The following is a 19527-nucleotide window of genomic DNA, read 5'->3' on the forward strand; positions in this document are numbered from 1 at the left end:
TTTTATTCAAAAACAAAACTGAAACTTTTAATCTCGACAAATATTCTGAAATTTAAAATACTAAACTTTATGTTTTTCAGATTCAGGTAACACATTAGATTTTTGTAAATTGGTGTTTGTTAAATTGATGTAAAATTCCTCAACCAAGAACATAATGTTTGCAATAAACATTTCGATGAAACAACCCTTGGAAATTTATCTTGTTCATCTGCAAGTGACTAACTTTAACCAAATTTGACTTAACTGTTTTATGAAAACATGTGATGCTTGGTATATTATAACAAAGTATTTTTGTATTGCAGAAACCAAATTTAATGGAAGAACATCCATGACTTGGTTTATTCCATGCTTGTCTTTCTCTTTATGTCAATAATCAGTATATAGTAGTCTCCAGTAATTGCCTATTTTTAGCTTGAGAATGTCTGCTCTTGTGCCTGCTTGTGTAATGGTGCCTCAGATATGCATTGCCGATGTCCCTGATTGTGGCTGGTTTGCCCCAATTACACATTAAATATGTCTGTGTTGAATTGTTGGAGATGCGTTTCGATGCTTGATAGGAGGTTGGGAGTTTGCCTGCCCAATCAAATTGACAGCATTGTATTGTTGTGTCTTGTCTGATGTCATCAAGGGTGTGGCTCAGTTTGAATCCCTGAAATAGACGCTTTTCATGGCCGATGCTGAGTTTACATTTCTTGATGACTGAATGGAGGAGGTATGTTTTGTTGTGATACACAGTGCTTGGTGTCAGTTGGTGTTGCAGGGGCTGACCTTGTCTGACCTCCTCGGGGGACTTATTAAGATGAGCAATGACCCTGTTTCATTCGACTGATGATTGTATTGTTTGCCAAGTCTGTCAGTATGGTGCTAGCCTGGTGCGGTCAAGGAAAGGTTACCCAAAATATTGTGGCTTCGGTCACATTTGGAACTAGAACTTGTCTAATCCTTGCTAGCTGATTGTCGTAATAAAACCTTCCTGTGTGGTGTCGGTCTGGAGGGGCTTTAGCTGACTCTGTCTGAGATCTTCGGGTCACTTTTTAAGATGGCTGATGCTGGGTCTCAAAGGGCCGATTGTCTGTTGTATGTATTTGAAGACCTTTCAGTCTGGTATGCCCGATGTTAGCTTGAAGCAATCTGGTTGCGGGATAGCTGAACATGGCCGAAAGGTGTGGACTGCTAGCGGGTCCACGTTTACTACCCAAGACTTGACCTTCTTGCTAGGAGACGACATTGAATCGTGTGTCTTGTGTGACCATGTGTCTTTGCTTTCCCTATTAGGCTAAGTGTATATGCGTTCTTTAGGGTTTAAGGTTTAATAATTGATAGTTTTTTTAGTTTTTTTTTCTTTTTTTTAGAGTGGGGTGTTGTATGTCAGGTTTTTGTTTATTCTAGCATAGTTTATTTTGTGGACTTTTGTGGATGTTGAGCTGTGTAGACATAGTTATATATTGGTATATGTGCCTGTGGTGCTTGGGCTATTGGTTGCATTAGTTTAACAAAAGTGTGGAATAGTGCCTGTGACCTGACTTGTGAATGTATGACTTGTTTTGCATTGTTGAGATTGGGTTTGATATGCTTATATAATCTTGTGACAGGTTGGTGAAGTTGGTTGAAATCCGGTTCAACTGGCCCACACCAATTTGCCTCCTTGCTTATAGAAGGCATTGAACTGTTGTTAATATCGAGTCTCTTGGTGCTTGGTGCTTTGGCAGATGTTAGCTGGATTAAACGGCTAACTTCTGTTGGGCTATGTGATATGGAATTGTAGACATTGCATAGTTGGTCTAAACTGATGATTGGATAACCTTCCGGTCAAACAATGGCAGATGGATTCACCTACAACAAGTGAGTTTTAAAAGTGGTGTGATATATTCTATGTGGCATTGGATAATTCTCACATGTCTTTGTTATTTGCTGAAGTTGTTTGGCACTTGTAATGTTTAGGCATTTAATTTAAAAACCCAAACTAGTGAATACATTAATGATGTTGATGAAATTGGTATTGTTGCTTTGTTTATGGAAAATTGAATTTGTAATTACCAAGACTTAGGTGTTGGTTGGTGTCTGAAGTTTTGCCATTTTTATACAGATTTAGTGAAAGTTTAACGGTTGTCCCAAACTCCTTGATCGAGTGGCTCATAATGGTTTAGAAACATGCAACAAGCACTTTTGAATTGAGGTATGTTTGAATCAATGTATAAATTTTATCAATCAATCAGGATGCCGTGCTAACATTTTAGCGTTGGTTTCAGCCAAGAGAGTTTCTTCCTCTTGCATCTTCAAAGCTCTAATGAGTTTATAAGCATTTCTTCCCGTTGCGTTGAAAATGATATAAAAACAAATGTTTATGCTGTTTATCTGCACAAAAGCAAAATTATTTGAAACATACGTTTTTGTTTTTCAGAATTGTTGCCAAAGAAACAAACTTTGTTGTGCAGAAAGATTTTTTGTGATGTGTTTGTTTTTTTCGCTTCGCTGTGTCAAGTGTAATTAGGTAGAATGTTATTTCTGATTTAGGCTGCATGCAACCGTCCAAACTTTTGTTTTAGACCATAAGTATGTTACCAGGGTGACATTTATCATCCATTCATGTCTTTGTCACCCACCATATTCTTAAAGATCAACTTGCACTTTGCATTTTGTGTACACGGCTTTCGCCCACAAACTAGGCCTAGTTAAATTGTATTTGTTTGTTTTTCTATGCCCCTACTTCACCATATATGGGTTACGCAGTTTGAAATGTTTTTTTCTTTCACATGGCCTTCACCCCTCAAACATAGATTGAGCCCAATTGAATTGTATTTTTCTTTCACATGGCCTTCATCCCTCAAACACAGATTGAGCCCAATTGAATTGTATTTTTCTTTCACATGGCCTTCACCCCTCAAACACAGATTGAGCCCAATTGAATTGTATTTTTCTTTCACATGGCCTTCACCCCTCAAAGATAGGTTAAGCCCAATTGAATTGTATTTTTATTTTACATGGTTTTCACCCCTCAAGCATGGATTAAGCCCAGTTGAATTGTATTTTTATTTTACATGGCTTTCACCCCTCAAGCATGGATTAAGCCCAGTTGAATTGTATTTTTTGTCTTTCGAATGGCCTTTACTCTCCAATATACGCCAGCCTTCGCATTGGGCACTTTTACTGCCTTTGTTTTTTCTACACGGTTTCAGCCCACCATGCTACAGGCCTTTTATATATTTTTAACCAGGATATGGCAAGAATGGCCGTGTGCACTAACATTCGGTTGCCTTTTCCTTTTTTTTTTGACACATGGCTTTCGCCCACAAATAATATTTCAAAGCACGGTTTTCTTGTTTCCCTATATATGGTGGCTGGCCTTAAAAATATGCAAGGCAAACATGAAATGTTCCTTAACCTCAAAAAACATTTTGGCAAAATTCAGTTTTATTTTTTTACATGGCGTTCCCACTCAAACCAATTTGGGCCAAATTGAAATGTTTTTTTTTTTTCACAATGCCTTCACCCCCCCAAATGCTTTGTCCTTTTTGTCACGGCTTTCACCCACCATATGCAGATGCTGCATACCTATCATACTATTTTTCAACCAGGAGACGACAAAATTATTCGGATGGTCGTCACTCGTCGGGCGGGGAAGTGCCTCGACCCAATAATAAAAAACCTTACAATATGAAACTGTTCCAAGTGTTTTCTGCACACACATCATTCTCGAAGCTCAGGATTTTTACTTGCAGTCGTAGCTTGAGATTAATCCACTGTAAATGGATCTTCAGTCTAGAAAGCGTGCGTGTGTTCTTACTGCATATTAACTTACCATATGAAAGTACATCATGCCAACCATGGAAAACACACAGGTAGCAAGTTCGAGCAGCAATCGCTTAACGCGACACGACGAATGTTCGCGTTGTCAACTGTTCACGTGACTTAACGATTGCAAATCTTCAAGTTACTTAACCATCAACCGTGGCACCCACTGATCACGTGACTTGAAGACGGGGGAATTGGTCACGTGACTTGACGGTTAAACGTGGCACCCACTGATCACGTGACTTGAAGTCTGGAATTGGTCACGTGACTTGATGGTCAAACGTGGTACCCACTAATCACGTGATTTGAAGACTGGAATTTGTCACGTGACTTGACGGTTAAACGTGGCACCTACTGATCACGTGACTTAACGATTGCAAATCTTCAAGTAACTTAACCATTAAACGTGGCACCTACTGATCACGTGACTTGAAGACTGGAATTGGTCACGTGACTTGACGGTTAAACGTGGCACCCATTGATCACGTGACTTGAAGATTGGAATTGGTCAGGTGACTTGCTGGTTAAACGTGGCACCCACCGATCACGTGACTTGAAGACTGGAATTGGTCACGTGACTTGACGGTTAAACTTGGCACCTACTGATCACGTGACTTAACGATTGCAAATCTTCAAGTAACTTAACCATTAAACGTGGCACCCACTGATCACGTGACTTGAAGTCTGGAATTGGTCACGTGACTTGACGGTCAAACGTGGTACCCACTGATCACGTGACTTGAAGACTGGAATTTGTCACGTGACTTGACGGTTAAACGTGGCACCTACTGATCACGTGACTTGAAGACTGAAATTGGTCACGTGACTTGACGGTTGAACGTGGCACCTACTGATCACGTGACTTAACGATTGCAAATCTTCAAGTAACTTAACCATTAAACGTGGAACCTACTGATCACGTGACTTGAAGACTGGAATTGGTCACGTGACTTGACGGTTAAACGTGGCACCCATTGATCACGTGACTTGAAGACTGGAATTGGTCACGTGACTTGCTGGTTAAACGTGGCACCCACCGATCACGTGACTTAACGATTGCAACTGGTCACCTGACCGAACCATTGGTAACTGATTATGTGACTCGCATGAAATCCAATGAGAGAAAGAAAATTCTGCGGAACCCCTTTTTTTAAAAGATTTTGAACGAGAATAGTTTAGTACGAAAGTATTATGTCTTGACTTATTGCTTATTACATCTCATCAAAATTCAGAACAAACTCATACAAAGCTGACAAAAAACATTCACTCTGTTGCACTGTTGTATGATTCATTTCATAATAGTAAACACATGAAATGCAAACAATTGTAATACATAACTTAATACAAACCCACTAAAAACTGTTAATACAATATTTTGTTACAATATTAAACAATTTATTTCATAAAACAAGAAATACGTACAGAAAAGAAAGTAAACATCATGTGTTATTACCACAATTTGGCAAAGGTATGACAAACATATACCTGATACAGTCATAAAAAAGCATTGTTCAACTAATTTAGAACATAAATAGTTTAACATTTTAACAACGAATACATGTATGGGTTAAATTTAAAACCATCACTTTTTCTGTTAGCAAAAACTAATGGATCCCCACATATGCATATGCGAATTGGTAAAGTTTAAATGTGTAATATTAATGTACATTAAAAATGATTGTTTCTAAATTAAAAACTTTCACAACAAGATACACAACAACAAGGTATTGGAAGGCTGCTCAAATTTGTTGTTGTGGCACCAACAAGGTAAAGCAAAGAAACACACATCACATCTTAACAATCAATGACACTCTTCATTAAATATTCAAAACAAAAATATTCCCACTGTTTTAAACGAAGTTACAGAAGATGTGCAGCATCAGGACATAAGGTTTGTCTGTTTGTGGAAAGCAGTCGGGAAAAATGATTCTCATTGTCTGCAAAACACAGGTTAGGTGATGTTATACTCTGACTGTTAACTGGCAAAGTTCAACTGATCTCAGATAACAACATCAATAACTAATCACTGTTCCCTGACCAAGGCTGACAGCTATGTTGACAATATCAAGCATTACAACTAGAAAGGTGGCTTTCCTATATATCACCAATCTAGGTATTCTATGTTTTATTTACTGATTCACCACAGACATACTTTAAAACATTTGCATCGGATATATATTGTTAGCTTCATTTTTTAAAATCCCCACCTTGAACTGACATTTAATAACAACAACATTTCTAAAAGCAACAAAAAATGGGTCCTCTTGCATGTGTACATGGGAATTCGTTTTGTGGTGGAAATATTTTTGTGATTTCAATTACAAAACAGTAGAAAGCATTCATCCAGACTCATAGACTTTTAGACTGTTACATATAAGAATATGGTAAAAATTATGGCAAAAAATGGAAAAACCTTTGTTATTTTAACTGACCTCTTGATACCAGTATTGAGCTTGCAATGTATGCATTTCAATCTTCTCCTGTTCAGTGAATTCCTGTTTCACATAGAAATGATCAACTAAAGGGGTTGACATGAGTGGAACCAAGCGCCGTTTCACTCAATGTCCGAGAAGAAGTTTTCTGCAAATGTGGTTTTGATTATATTATGGTGATCAAACAACCAATTTCCATATTCAAGTGGTAATCAACCCAAATCATGTGTAAACAAACAATTATTAACCAGAAACAATATTATGTTTTATCTACAATCACATGTAACTAAGTGTTAAATAAGTCTCCTATCATTAGGTTGTAAATTTCAACAAAACATCGTAAGTAAAACTATTTGCCTCAGGAGATACTTTCATTCATAAACCTGACATATTATATTTTATCGATGAGTGTGCCATGTGCACTGGTGTGCATAAATGCCTCAGGGCTGATCCCAGTTATGTATATGCATGTTTATCTTGGCTCAGTGGTTCTTAAATGGTGGCTACTTGGCTTACTGAGGGAGGATTTTTTTTAATTCCTGGAAAAAAATTTGTTGCAGGGAAATTGGTGAGGGAAAGCTGGTGGTTAAAAAGCTCACTTTGTTAGGAAGGAATTGGGTAAATATTGGTTTGTACAGAAGGAATATGAAACAAACTTTGAGAACCACTGTCTTAGATGACCAATGGTCGAACTGGTGAGCCCCTATTACTAAGCTGACATGTGCAGCATACAAAGCAGTTAATGGTGGGTGTGATTAACTTTTCATTGGGTTCACCACTGAGCCTGTATAGCTCAGTTAGTGGGGTGCGAGTCCCGGAAAGACTCCTATCAAGAGTTTGAATTCCCACTGCAGACTTGATTTTTCTAGCCCATACCTTGCCATATGGGAAAACAGGATTAATTCAGCACGAAACTTTTAACTTGCCTGTCATACTATGATTAAATTTTCAAACAACATCACTTTTTTAAAGGTAAACAACCTCAAGAAAGTCATTCACTGCCATTCACCAGCAATTTTATAATTTCACATCAGTTTCACTCTGCTTCAATCCTTTTGAATGTAAAATATGGAAAATTCATAAAAATGTCAAAGATATTTGGAGTTAAAAATATGTTTCAAGTGGACAATGTTTTGAGGTTTACCAGATGTTTTGAAGTGAAACACATTACAACATGAAGTGCAGAATCATAACAGTTGGTTTGCCTGTTTGTGGGAAGCAGTGAAGTGGACTCGGTTAATTTCCTTCGTCTACAACAAACACAACACAGGTCAAGTTATGTTATAAACTGCTTGTTGTATGGCAAAGTTCAATTGTCACCAAATAACAGCACAAGCAAACTTGTAACACTATTTTCTTGTCAGCAGGATTCAACATTACAACGCAGAAGGTAGCTCGTATATGAACTGCCAACTTCTTCATTATGTTTTACTTTCTGATTCCGCACAACTTTATTTGATTTAACATAAAATATATACATTTGACATATTACATTAGTTATAATCTCAAACCTTAACAATTTTTTGTGTCTGCAAACGCAACCACTTGACCAGTCAGGCTAAAGTTTTAAATAACAACGAGAAAACCCTATAAACAACTGTTTAAAATTTCAGCACATCTGACGTAAAAAGTGACCAGTGACATAAAAACCTTAAGTGATGAAGTTGGAAAACAGGTGCGACGACAGATTCTCTAAACTGTAGATCAACATTAATCGGATTATGTGGTCTGTCAGGCAAATATATTGTATGCATGTCTGGCAGGAACTATTAATATCAAACTAATACATTATTAGTTTATTTACATTTTTACCACTGGGTTGTAAATGCAATCAAATATACATTGTCAAATCTGTGTGTAATAGTTTTTAGGTCAAGATTTTTTAGCTTGTAGAAACTGTTCTTCATTTAAAATGCTTTAAAAACAAAAATTGCTTTTACCAGTAAAAACAATAAAAGATTGCCAATCGTGTTTTGAATTTTGCAGGTTGTTTTCATTGTTTAGTTGTCCAAGTCCTATCACCACCATCTTACACTTGTACTCCTAGGAGGAGCAAAGAAAAGAAGTGGTATTGTCTCCGTAAATCCACAAATAATAAATCCATGTTGTTCAGCAAATAATCCAGTAATTGTAGCCAAGCAATTTGCTGTCTGAATATTCTCCTGGATTGTTGTTTGTAAATGTTGATGATGATAATCCTGCAACAGAACTTGTTTGTGTCAGAAAAATTAACAAGTTTCAACATTTAAACTGCAAGTCAAGTATTGTTAACTTACAAAGTCAGCAGTTGTTGAAATTACAAATGTTTTTTATATTTAATGTGGAGGCAAACTTTAGCCAAAAATCTCAACTTTGTGTATATTCACCTTAGCTGATCAATGGTCGAACTGGCGATCCCCTACTGTTGCTCTTATTACACTACTACACCATATAATTATTTCATTTGTGGTGCGGTGCAACATACAAAATGCTTAATACTTTGGCGGCTACCAGGGTAAATTCTACTGTTATTAGGACAAATAAAGCAGATGGCACATCTACATAACTATATCTACCATATGTAAAAGTTTCATCCAAATCCACAACAGATTTCATGCCAAAAGTGCATGGACAAGTAAAATTAGGATACATTCCTTCGTCGAATAAAGCATGTCGCTTTTTACGCTATTTAGGCCATTAGGTTCATCATCATAAAGTAACATTACCTGTAGTAAAATGCTGAGTAAACTGAAACTTCAGAAAAGAAAGCTTATCTGGGTAGTCATCACGGGCCACTAAACATCCAACAGAGCTCCAAACTTGCTGCAGACAATCCAAGGAATGAGAACCATAGTATGCGGGGCAATTAACAGGAAGATCTTAAATGTATTAATACAACATTGAAAAACACTGCTTAAACTGGAAATTTTAACAAAAATACAAGAAAAGGCATTGTTTTATCTAGAAATTGAAATAGGTGTGCCATGATCGCTGGTCTGCATGAACGCCTCTAAGATTGATTCCAGCTATAAATTTATATTTATTTAAAAAATTGAAAAACATAATCCTCAAACAACCTACAATATCAACATAAGTCTTGACCTTGGCAGGTTAGTTTTGAGAGCTTATATATACATGGTTGTGTTCAATAAATATGTTTGAATTTTCAACACATGAACTTACCAAAACCAAAACAATCGAAATGTGATTGGGAATCTCCAGCATTTGAATCAGATTTTAAGTTGTCCATCACATCAGACAAATTCCTGGAATCAAATGAATATTATTACAACACTGCACAACACATTTAAAAGTTTGACAGGGCTTGACTCTGATTTTGGGCACATCTTGCAATACTCCAGATGACAATAAACTATGTTTTTGAAATACTTTGGACATTTGCAAACTCTATATGTGATATTAGTTTCTGGTTTATATGCATCATGACATTTTTCTAAAAGTAAATGTTCATAACCGCACTATAAATTGGTAAACGAAATGTTCGTAAAACCAATTCTGAGATGCATAGAATTAAGAAACAGTTGTTTACAGCAGAAAAACATCATATGTTCGAAAACAGAACAACACTCTTTAAAACGATCTTTTTCATTTCATTGCTCCAAGGAGATTTTGTGGGACTAAAAAAGCATTATCAGCCTAGTAGGCATATGTGTCTGACTGTTTGTACACCTAATGTGAGCAAACAATGCAAAAAAAGCATCACATCATGTGTCACAATCTAGATGGTTACATCATAAACAATAAAGACTGATTGCTGCACTGCTCATCTTAATCTGAGCATCAAGTTTGGCTTTTAAGGCCCCATTAGACAGTATATATATGAGATAAACCTATTTTCATTTCAGTATTTTATAAACAAAAGCAAGAAGACACTTGGCAGCTGTTGGTGAAATAAGGATCTGCTAAGCGACTGTCATAGGAAAACGTTATGCATCTCTGGTTTAGCGCAATTGTGTCACTATGTTTTGTTTCACCAAGAGAAATAAACTCTACAGGGTTAAACACAACAATCGAAACCTGCAAATGGCAAACTCTAAAAGATATTTAAATTTCATTTAATTTTGAGACATGGTTATAACCAGCTCATATAGATGGTAAATTCTACATGTTGAGCAAATTTCATTCAATTACACTGTTTAATAAACTCACCCAGTTTAGGGGTTAGTGGGGTAACTGATTAGGTTTCACACCCAACTGTATAAAATATGAAACCACAATGCCACAAATCAACAGTAAAAATAAAAACACCCTTCCTAAATACCATTAGAAAAAATGTCCACCAAGTAATGCATAACATAAGTAACCTATGTATGTCTGGTTAACTTTATTACAACACCTTTTGTTTGTAGTGCGCAGCAACACACAAAACCATTTTACATTTTGGGTCTAGCGGGGTAAATACTGGGGTTATCAAGTCCAATGATACAGATGGCACATCAACATGACTATATCTACCTGTCAGGTAAAATTTCATGCCAAAATTTCATTCAGGGAAGGGACCTATAGTTTATGTTTATATTTAGAATTGCATTGTAACAATTTCCTACCATTAGCCTATTCGGTCACACCACATCCATCAAAAAGTATCAATGTATTTATTTAATAGTCAAATTGTTTTGTTTTTATTTTATTTTAGCAAAAATTTAACTCCATAAATAAGGAATGGAACCACTAACCTTCAGTATTTTAACTGGAATTCCTTCGGACTGCACTACATAGTCAACACACTGGACAGTGACATTTTTAGGAGCTTTATACACATATTTTCCTAGTGTTGAGAACCAATTTCTCTGAAAAAAGAAGATATGTACCAGATTTACCACAGAAATTCCTCGCAGCTCAATAGTGTAGACCAGCGGCTCCCAACTGGGTTGCCGCGGCACCCTGGGGTGCCAATTGCAATGCTCAGGGGTGCCACGAGATACTGGTATTGCAATACTGTGGCATTATTTATTTTAACTTTAACAAGTACAGAATTTATGTATTTCTAACTGAGTTTCAGGGCGTATTAAGTTTCATTTTGAAAAGGTTGAAATGCCTCATTATTGCCAGATTCTATAATTTTGCTTTGCGTCTCACGATGAACAAAGTTGTGGTGGGAGATTAACTTATTACCGACCTGTGATAAACTGTGCTGGTAGGCATTACTGGCAGAAGCAAGCAGTTAGTGGTTCGAACCCAGCTGTGGGTGGCTACCTCATACCTTGCAATCAGCTTTGCCCCACAATCTGCACCAGTCTATTTCAGACAAGTTTACTCCAAAACGTTAACAAATATTGTTGCTTTGCTGCAATGAGATCAGAACCATGGTTTAGCTAATTTGTCACAATTCATTACCACTACAATACAACAACACTACTAAAAAAATGTCAAGATTGCTTGGTTACTAAGTCATATATTTTGTGACCTGTATATTCATGTGTGAATTTTTTTATCTTTTTTATCTTATACTTTCCCATTCTGCAACCTTTTTTAATTGTGTTATCTTGCTGCAATTACTGGTAACCTTACAAATAGTTAGTACGCTACGCTAGTTTTGCGCTTCATATTGTTTTGTCATTATTTTTTCTGCATCCTTCACAACAGACTTAATATCAATATGAGATTGATGAGTTTGGCACCCTTGACTTACACCAATCAACAAAGCACGATTACTTTCACATTTAGTTTAGGTAACACACAATACATGATCAATTTACTTAACAAAGATTTTCATAGAAACAACAGTTACCTTTCCACATAGTTACGTTTCTTTGGAATTGGTTTGTTGAAATTTGCATCAGATGTTAAACTTCGGTCTGAAAAAGGAAAATAATGGCTGATGCTAAGTTTCATAAATATAAACTTTAATTCAATCAAACACATGACTGCCAGAGAACTTGTACATCAAGAATATATTACTCTTCAAGTCCGTGTATAGTGTTCCTAAGTAAGACTTTGTTTGTTGTACAGTATACAAAACTAGTTATGTGCAAAACCTGATTCAAAAACCAGGGTTGGAGAAAACTCTACTTTCTAATATGTATGTTGAATCTTGTGTTGTTAAAGCAAGCAACTTCTATTAACAGGGATATGGTTATGTTGTTAAAGCAAGCAACTTCTATTAACAGGGATATGGTTATGTTGTTAAAGCAAGCAACTTCTATTAACAGGGATATGGTTATGTTGTTAAAGCAAGCAACTATTGTTAACAGGGATATGGTTTGTTCATGATTGCAATGTAACAATTGCTTGTCTTATCTCATAGCTGCACCAATGTTTTTTTACCATCTTGTTACTAGGTTCGACCTTAAAACACCTAAAATATGTTGACCATAAAAACAAAGTTTCTCTGGTCAAAGGCAGAAAAGGTTGAAGGTCATGTAACAAACACAACCTGTCATTCATCGATAAAATTTCTCATCAACATTTAGCTCAGTAACAAGCCACAGAAGGCTTCACATGTTCGGCCATGAGACCATGTGGGTCCTTCAGGACAAAGGTTTCTGATACGTTGGTCAGATAATGAAGTGTAAAACACAAAAGGATGGCTATAATTAAAGCAGGGGTGGAAAATATGTGTTTGTATGGCGGAATATATGTGGGCTGGAAGCAATGCAAAACTCTTTCTTTTAAAAAAAATTGGCTTCCAAAACTTGTGTTAAAGGATTTGGAGTGGTATATAACTGCATTACAGACCAAATACTAATCCATGTCTAGGTACTAGACTTTATATGTTCATTGTTTAAAAACAATGCAATGTTACCAGGCGACACAAACTGTTATGATGTAGATCAGTGGTCACCAAACTACGGCCTGCGCACCGGATCCGGCCCACGAGGTTTATCCGGCCTGCGACCACATTTTTAGGTTTGCTAAATGGTATAGATAACTTTGTGACATTCAAAAATGAATCTACTCCATACGAAAGTTTTCTTGTCGTGATATGTGAATTGATATTACCTAGTTTCATAAGATTACAACGCCCAGGATTAATCCAAAGCCAGATTGTTACATCACAGACAAGACTACAGTAGTTAATTGTGTGCAAAAAATGCCTTCTTTTATTACTTGTGACGTAATATACAAGCATTGCTTGTAAGATAAGACTAACTATACAATTTAACAGTCGCATCACCAGATTTTAAATGGAATTGTTGAAAAGCCAATTTTGGCGCCCCTACAAAAATCGTCTCGTGGGCTAAGTTTGGAAAGACGACGCTACAACATGTAAACTATGTGGCCGGCGCAATTCATTATTAAACTTATCTGGCCCGCGGTGAAAAACGTTTGGTGACCCCTGATGTAGATGGTGATAGCAAAACAGTTATATAGAATAATACTGGATCTGGGGGTTTAGGCATGGGCAAATGGGATATAACGAGATGAATTATGTTTTAAAAAGCACAGACATACAGGTCACTGTTAGTGATATATCAACATGTAATGCAGCCATCAACAGCAAAATATTTTGGGTACACCTGTATTAAAAGGACAGATAAATATCAAAATAAAAGAGTGGCTTAGCACATATTGCCTTTGCATATACACTACAACCTATTTTAAAACATAAATATATTTCCTATGCTTATTTTGTATTGGGTCCCATATTAGCCATCGTTTTTTATAACTTTAGTCGTTTCTGCAGGCAAAAACTCATGGGTCCCCAAACATGCAAAGTTGAAAATAATGCAATTCAAGAGATAAACATGAGAAAGTCGGGTGTTGTATAAGATAAATCACATTGATTGGCACTGGGCCTAAATAATAATACTATGTAGAATACAAACTATAAAATTAGATTCACCCCAGATATTGTTTGAAGTAAAATTTTGACCACTAGAGGTGTTTTGAGCAACAACCGTGTTAAACCTACAGGGTTGAACACAACAATTGACACCTATAAATGGCATACTATACAAGAAATCCAAATTTCAGCCAATTCTGACACTGTTTAAAAACTCACCCACTTTAGGGGGCTAGCGGGGTAAATACTGGGGTTATCAACAAAAACAAAGTGGGATGCACATCTACATAACTATATCTACCATCTGTGTAAATTTCAGCCCAATCCATCAAACATTTGATAGAAAAACAAGTCGGACAAACTTCCAGGAAAAAAATACCCATTTTAGGGGGCAGTTGACCGATCAGGCTGAAATTTAAAATACCAAACCAAGCAGATACTCTGAACAACTGTTTAAAATTTCAGGACAATGGGGCTTGTATTTCAGATTTTAAAGACTTGATTAAAGCTAAAAATGTACACTTCAGAGTTAAGGGGTAAAAAATGGGTGAATCTTACTAAAAGTTACAAATACTTCACAATGTTCCAACCAACAAAGCATGACACTTCTGAATCATGTACTATAGTACTAAGAGCCAATCAGGGAAGGGGACCCATTATAACAGTAAGACTTTTTGTATGTTTTTGTCAATGATATTGTGTGTCTCATTTCAAAACAAGATTTTTTGCCCGCACGCATAATCTTTGTGTTACAACTTATTTTCGTTTAATTTAAGTGCAAAAAACTAAACTTGAAACTTTGCTATTCTGATTTAGTTTAAGTATATGTTGATTGAAAGAAAACACAATTTTCACCACTTTTCTTGAGTAATCTTGCAGTCATCAGTTTTGATCCATGGGACTTCAGTCTTTCACACTTCACATTCCCTCCTGTTAACACAAAATCAATTAATTGAATGCCGACAAACAAAGAGTCAGGTAAGTATCTGGACATAAATTTCTTAAGGTTTCTCAGATACAGACGGCTTTTCACACAAAATATTTAACCAACTTTTGCACAGTATATTATGTATAATATTTAGAGATGTGGCACCACTGCAGGCATAGACAGCCGTTAGAAAAAAAACTATTCTGCAACCAGAAATTCTGACCACAAAATTACCTCGATCCATATTTAATTTTGTGCATTCTGTGTGTTTCATTTATTGATATGTGTTCATTCCAACAGTTGTTTTATTTCAAACATGTGCAAAGCAAGCAAAGTGAAACTTTACCCATTTGACAAATTCATTTCTTCAACTTTGACTGAACCAAGATTAAGCAGTGTGCGATTAACTGCATTATCAAAAGTAGTTACACAAGTGATATGACAGATTCCCATAATACATGTAGATCAAGTTGGTTTGGAGAAGCAAAATTGCTTTGAAAAAATTTTGAAAAACAATTCCTCATGTAGGCAAATGTATTTTATGTCGAGTTTGGCAGGGACACTTATTTTTACCACAGTGTTGTTGCCATCAATGAACTAACATATATCGCAATCAAATCAGTGTTTTATGATTTTATTGTCCAGTGCAGCTGGCGATAAGAGATCTACCAATTTATTTCCACTTACCAGTTCTGCATGTGATTGAACTTGCAAGGAAACTTGAATAAGACCCCAATGGAATTCAAAGTTAAGTGACCTATCATCAATTTCAGACCCAGTCAGAGAATGATAGTTTAGATTTCTGATGCTGATAATCACCTCAAGGAAATTCTTAGACTAGACGAAAGTGACTCAGATCTAAAATAGAGGAAGAAAATCAATGACAACATTGTAACAAGAAACCTCACAGCTGAGAATACAAGTTAAAACATACGTGGGGCACAAATGTAAAAAAATAATGTTGCGGCAGCTTATGTGCTGTGTAGTATTGATTGAAGCATGCCCCAAGTAACTACAACCAAACTAGTTGTTTAAACAAAACAAGAGTATTTAAATATTACAAATTCTAACAAATGGCTATCGAGTGGCTGTACTAACAAATGTGACATGAATGAAACGCGGTTGTAGAGCACATGAACATTACTACAAGTTACTAACAGACATACCTGGTTCATCTGTTCCCATTTTATTCCATTTGTAAAGTAACTCCCTTTGTTCATCTGCTGGACGCTATCTTGCCAGTGGAATGTTAGTGCACTTTGTATTGGGTAATTGAAACCGATGTGTGCTCTGATTGTAAATAATGTGTGGTAAACATTTTTACCTCGAAACCAGGTCATTGTACCCACGGCAAAACATGGCAAATAACTAGATAACTAGCGATTTATAACTAGCGATTAGCATGTGATGCTTGTTGCTAAGCATAACTGAATACATTTATGTGATGGGGTTTGCAATGTGTTGTCGGCATTTGATTCTTTTCCGACGTTGACAACAAAAATCAATCAAAAGGTGTGGTGCTAGGCGGCAATTAGAAGCATGGGATTGTCTGTATTTCTAAAAACACATGACATTTGGGTTATTTCTTAACTCCAGATAAACATAAAAATCTAAACGTTACTTAGTTCAACTTTTGCAATGGAGGAGCACAGTTAGTTTAAGAGGGAGTTGGAAATTAACCACCTAATGTCTCAACTTCGTTCAGGTGCCTGACTTTGCAGTTGTTTCAAGTTAACAAACATTACATATTTGTGCACTAGATAGTCTGTGTCAGTCCCCTTCCACCAAAGCAAATTACTCTTACTAAAGGCAATAAGATCAATAAAATCAGAACTAGAAGGGTGGCTTAGCACATTTTGTCATTGCATATACACTATAACCTATTTTAAAACATTCATATATTTCCTCTGCTTATTTTATATTGGGTCCCACATTATCCAGCGTCTTTTATAACCTTAGTTGTTTCTGCAGGCAGAAACTCATGGGTCCCCATGCAAAGTTAAAAATAATGCATTTCAAGAGATAACCATGAGAAAGTCGGGTGTTGTAAAGTAAAACACAGTTATCAGCACTGGGCTTAAATAATAATACTATGAAACCACAATAATTCAATCAATAGTACTACAAAATTTGAGCCCAATCTGCCAAGGTTTAAAGGTTTGACCACTAGAGGTGTTTTGAGCAACAACCATTAATGCTTCTGACTACATAGGGCTGTAAACAACCCCCGTAACTGCCATGCCACAAAAACGTCCAACAAGCAACCCACAAACACAAGTAACACACAACTGGTTGCCCTTGTAACACCATTGGGCCACAGAAATCTTTCGTTTGTGGTGCCCAATAACATACAAATATGTTTTACACTTTGGCGGCTAGTGGGGTGAATGTTGGGGCTACAGGGTTGAACAAAACAATCAACACCTATAAATGGCCTCTTCTTCAAGCTATCCAAATTTCAGCCCATTTCGACTCTGTTTAAAACCTCACCCATTTTAAGGAGTTAACAGGGTAAATACAAACAAAGTGGGAAGCACATCTACATAACTATCTTTACCATATGTGTAAGTTTCATCCAAATCCATTAAACATTTGATGGCAAAACGAGTCGGACAAACTTTGCGGGGTAAAAAAAACATTTTAGGGGGCTAGCGGAGTAAGTACTGGGGTTATCAACCCAAACAAAGTGGGATGCACATCTACATAACTATATCTACCATCTGAGCAAATTTCACCCAAATCCATCATACATTTGATAGAAAAAAGAGTCGGACAAACTATGGGTGAAAAAAAAAACATTTTAGGGGGCTAGTGGGATAAATCGTGGGGTTATCATCACAAACCAAGTGGGATGCACATCATCATAACTACATCTACCATCTGTGCAAATTTCACCCAAATCCATTAAACATTTGATGGAAAAACGAGTCGGACAAACTTTGGGTGAAAAAAAAACATTTTAGGGGGCTAGCGGGGTAAATACTGGGGTTATCAACACAAACAAAGTGGGATGCACATCTACATAACTATACCTACCATCTGTGTAAGTTTCATCTAAATTCATTAAACATTTGATGGCAAAACGAGTCCATCAAACATTTCATGGAAAAACGAGTCGGACAAACTTTGGGGAGAAAAAAAAGAAGAAAAAAACAGAAAAAAAAAGAAAAAAACAATTTGAGTAAAATCAATATGTGTCCCCTTCAGGGAAGGGGACCCATAATAATAACTATTCACAGTCGTGCTTATTTCTCTATGCCTTTTTCTCTATGAACATTTTGGAAAATTTTGTGTCAACTTTGAACATCCTTACCTGTCACTACCATCTCACACTTCCTGGAAGTCCTGGAACAAGTGGTTCATGATTCCGTACATCTACAAATCATAAATCCAAGCGGTAGAAAATCTCTTTGGAGCAAATAATCCCATTGGAACAGTAAAATAACTGCCACAAAGACAGTGTTATACTATTTTTTTTAATTTCTTGCAAAGGAAGTCGCTCTGAAAAAAACAACCTACAGTAAAAGTAAATCAGGGAGTTCAACCGCTTGGTATATGGGTTCAGGTTTGGTTTTACTGTTAATTGTTTCTTGGGTTCAGCTCAGGTTTTTAAAACAAACTATTTCCAGGTTCAGGTTTTGTTCACGTTTGGAGAAATATCCGGTCAGAGCCATTTCACGGATTTAAACTGGTTTACATTTCTTTTTGTTCCATTTTATTTCTACTTATTATCTACACTGCACTGTGTGACAAATCATGATGCATCAATTTTAATCTCAATTCAAATTCTACTGCTGTTGTGTTATTTATTAATCAGTACATTGTTTGAAATCAATAAAATTTGTGGTGACGAATACAAAAAGTAATACAAGCTGCATTTTTGGGTCCATTGTCAGACAAAATATGAGGTTCAACTGCGATTTGTTTTTCAAGAATATCATAATTTCCAGTTTTGGTTCGGTTCCGAATTACTGGAATTTTCTGCTCAAAACCAGTTTACAGGTTCAGGTTTGACTTCCTAAATGTAATGTTAGCAACAGTAAAAGTCTAGAATTGGTTACCAAAAATTACATTTGCTTTTTTGTTGCTTAGAACTAATTGGTAAAATTGTTTACCTCTATCTGGGTTCAGGCACTTGAAAGCAAAACTATGTAAACAGGCTGCCTTAAAATTTTTGTAAACAAAACTTGGAGTCTTCCCAATCTATTTGTAACCATGAGTCAGCAACACACCACCTAGTAAGAGATTTTATAAATGAAATAACTTGTAAATTCGAAAAAGAACCAATTTGGTTGTGCTGACATGTACATATACGACTTGGACTTTTAATATGGTTTTTATACTGTTACTTCACGTTACTACAATAACCTGATGACTTGGCTTAACTTGGATCTAGAGTTTTCCGTGACTAAAAATATAAGTAAAATCAATTGTTTACATTGTTTTGAAACAGTGTAAAACATTAGCGCCAGTTGAATTACGACTATTTGTATTTTTTACTTTCTACAAACCCTATGGTTGAAACTACTGTGCTCAGTTTTACGTACAAACCAAATACCATTTAACAAAATTGTCGATTTTATGAGATAAAATGAATAGAAACAAACCTCAAAAACTTTCTTCTAGAAGTAAATTGCGCGAAACAAAAC

At 36.1% G+C, this 19527-nt stretch overlaps 1 protein-coding gene and 1 long non-coding RNA gene across 5 annotated transcripts; one reads left to right on the plus strand and one right to left on the minus strand.

Moving 5' to 3' along the window:
- The first annotated feature begins 70 nt into the window (after nucleotides 1–70).
- On the plus strand, nucleotides 71–3660 carry LOC145225075 (uncharacterized). Its single transcript, XR_013859803.1, has 3 exons — nucleotides 71–1842; nucleotides 2087–2176; nucleotides 2402–3660. It is a non-coding gene; the product is annotated as an uncharacterized LOC145225075 (long non-coding RNA).
- Nucleotides 3661–5054: 1394 nt separating this feature from the next.
- Nucleotides 5055–19463, minus strand: LOC145224223 (uncharacterized). 4 transcript variants are annotated; one of them, XM_080090670.1, is made up of 13 exons: nucleotides 18994–19463; nucleotides 18192–18896; nucleotides 16045–16168; nucleotides 15566–15736; nucleotides 14806–14880; nucleotides 11956–12022; nucleotides 10901–11014; nucleotides 9387–9469; nucleotides 8930–9082; nucleotides 8165–8422; nucleotides 7369–7921; nucleotides 6225–7276; nucleotides 5055–5729 (listed from the first exon to the last, which is right to left on the minus strand). In XM_080090670.1, the coding sequence occupies exons 8-10, from the start codon at nucleotides 9451–9453 to the stop codon at nucleotides 8334–8336; spliced, it is 309 nt and encodes a 102-aa protein (XP_079946796.1). In that variant the 5' UTR covers nucleotides 9454–9469; nucleotides 10901–11014; nucleotides 11956–12022; nucleotides 14806–14880; nucleotides 15566–15736; nucleotides 16045–16168; nucleotides 18192–18896; nucleotides 18994–19463; the 3' UTR covers nucleotides 5055–5729; nucleotides 6225–7276; nucleotides 7369–7921; nucleotides 8165–8333. The 4 variants fall into 4 exon arrangements, with proteins under 4 accessions (XP_079946796.1, XP_079946797.1, XP_079946795.1 ...); XM_080090671.1 differs by having other exon boundaries at nucleotides 6225–7474; XM_080090669.1 differs by lacking the exon at nucleotides 18994–19463 and having other exon boundaries at nucleotides 6225–7921; nucleotides 18192–18970.
- Between the last annotated feature and the right edge of the window lie 64 nt (nucleotides 19464–19527).

Source organism: Phallusia mammillata, chromosome 4, assembly GCF_965637545.1.
Source record: "Phallusia mammillata chromosome 4, kaPhaMamm4.hap1.1, whole genome shotgun sequence".
Taxonomy (NCBI): Eukaryota; Metazoa; Chordata; class Ascidiacea; order Phlebobranchia; family Ascidiidae; genus Phallusia; species Phallusia mammillata.

Excerpts from the sequence above, each read along its gene's own strand:
- LOC145224223 (XM_080090671.1), bottom strand. The coding sequence starts at position 9,453 with ATGGACAACTTAAAATCTGATTCAAATGCTGGAGATTCCCAATCACAT. Across the intron at positions 9,083-9,386 it reads TTTCGATTGTTTTGGTTTTG|ATCTTCCTGTTAATTGCCCC; the intron begins GTAAGTTCATGT and ends AATACATTTAAG. Across the intron at positions 8,423-8,929 it reads TACTCAGCATTTTACTACAG|GATTATCATCATCAACATTT; the intron begins GTAATGTTACTT and ends GTTCTGTTGCAG.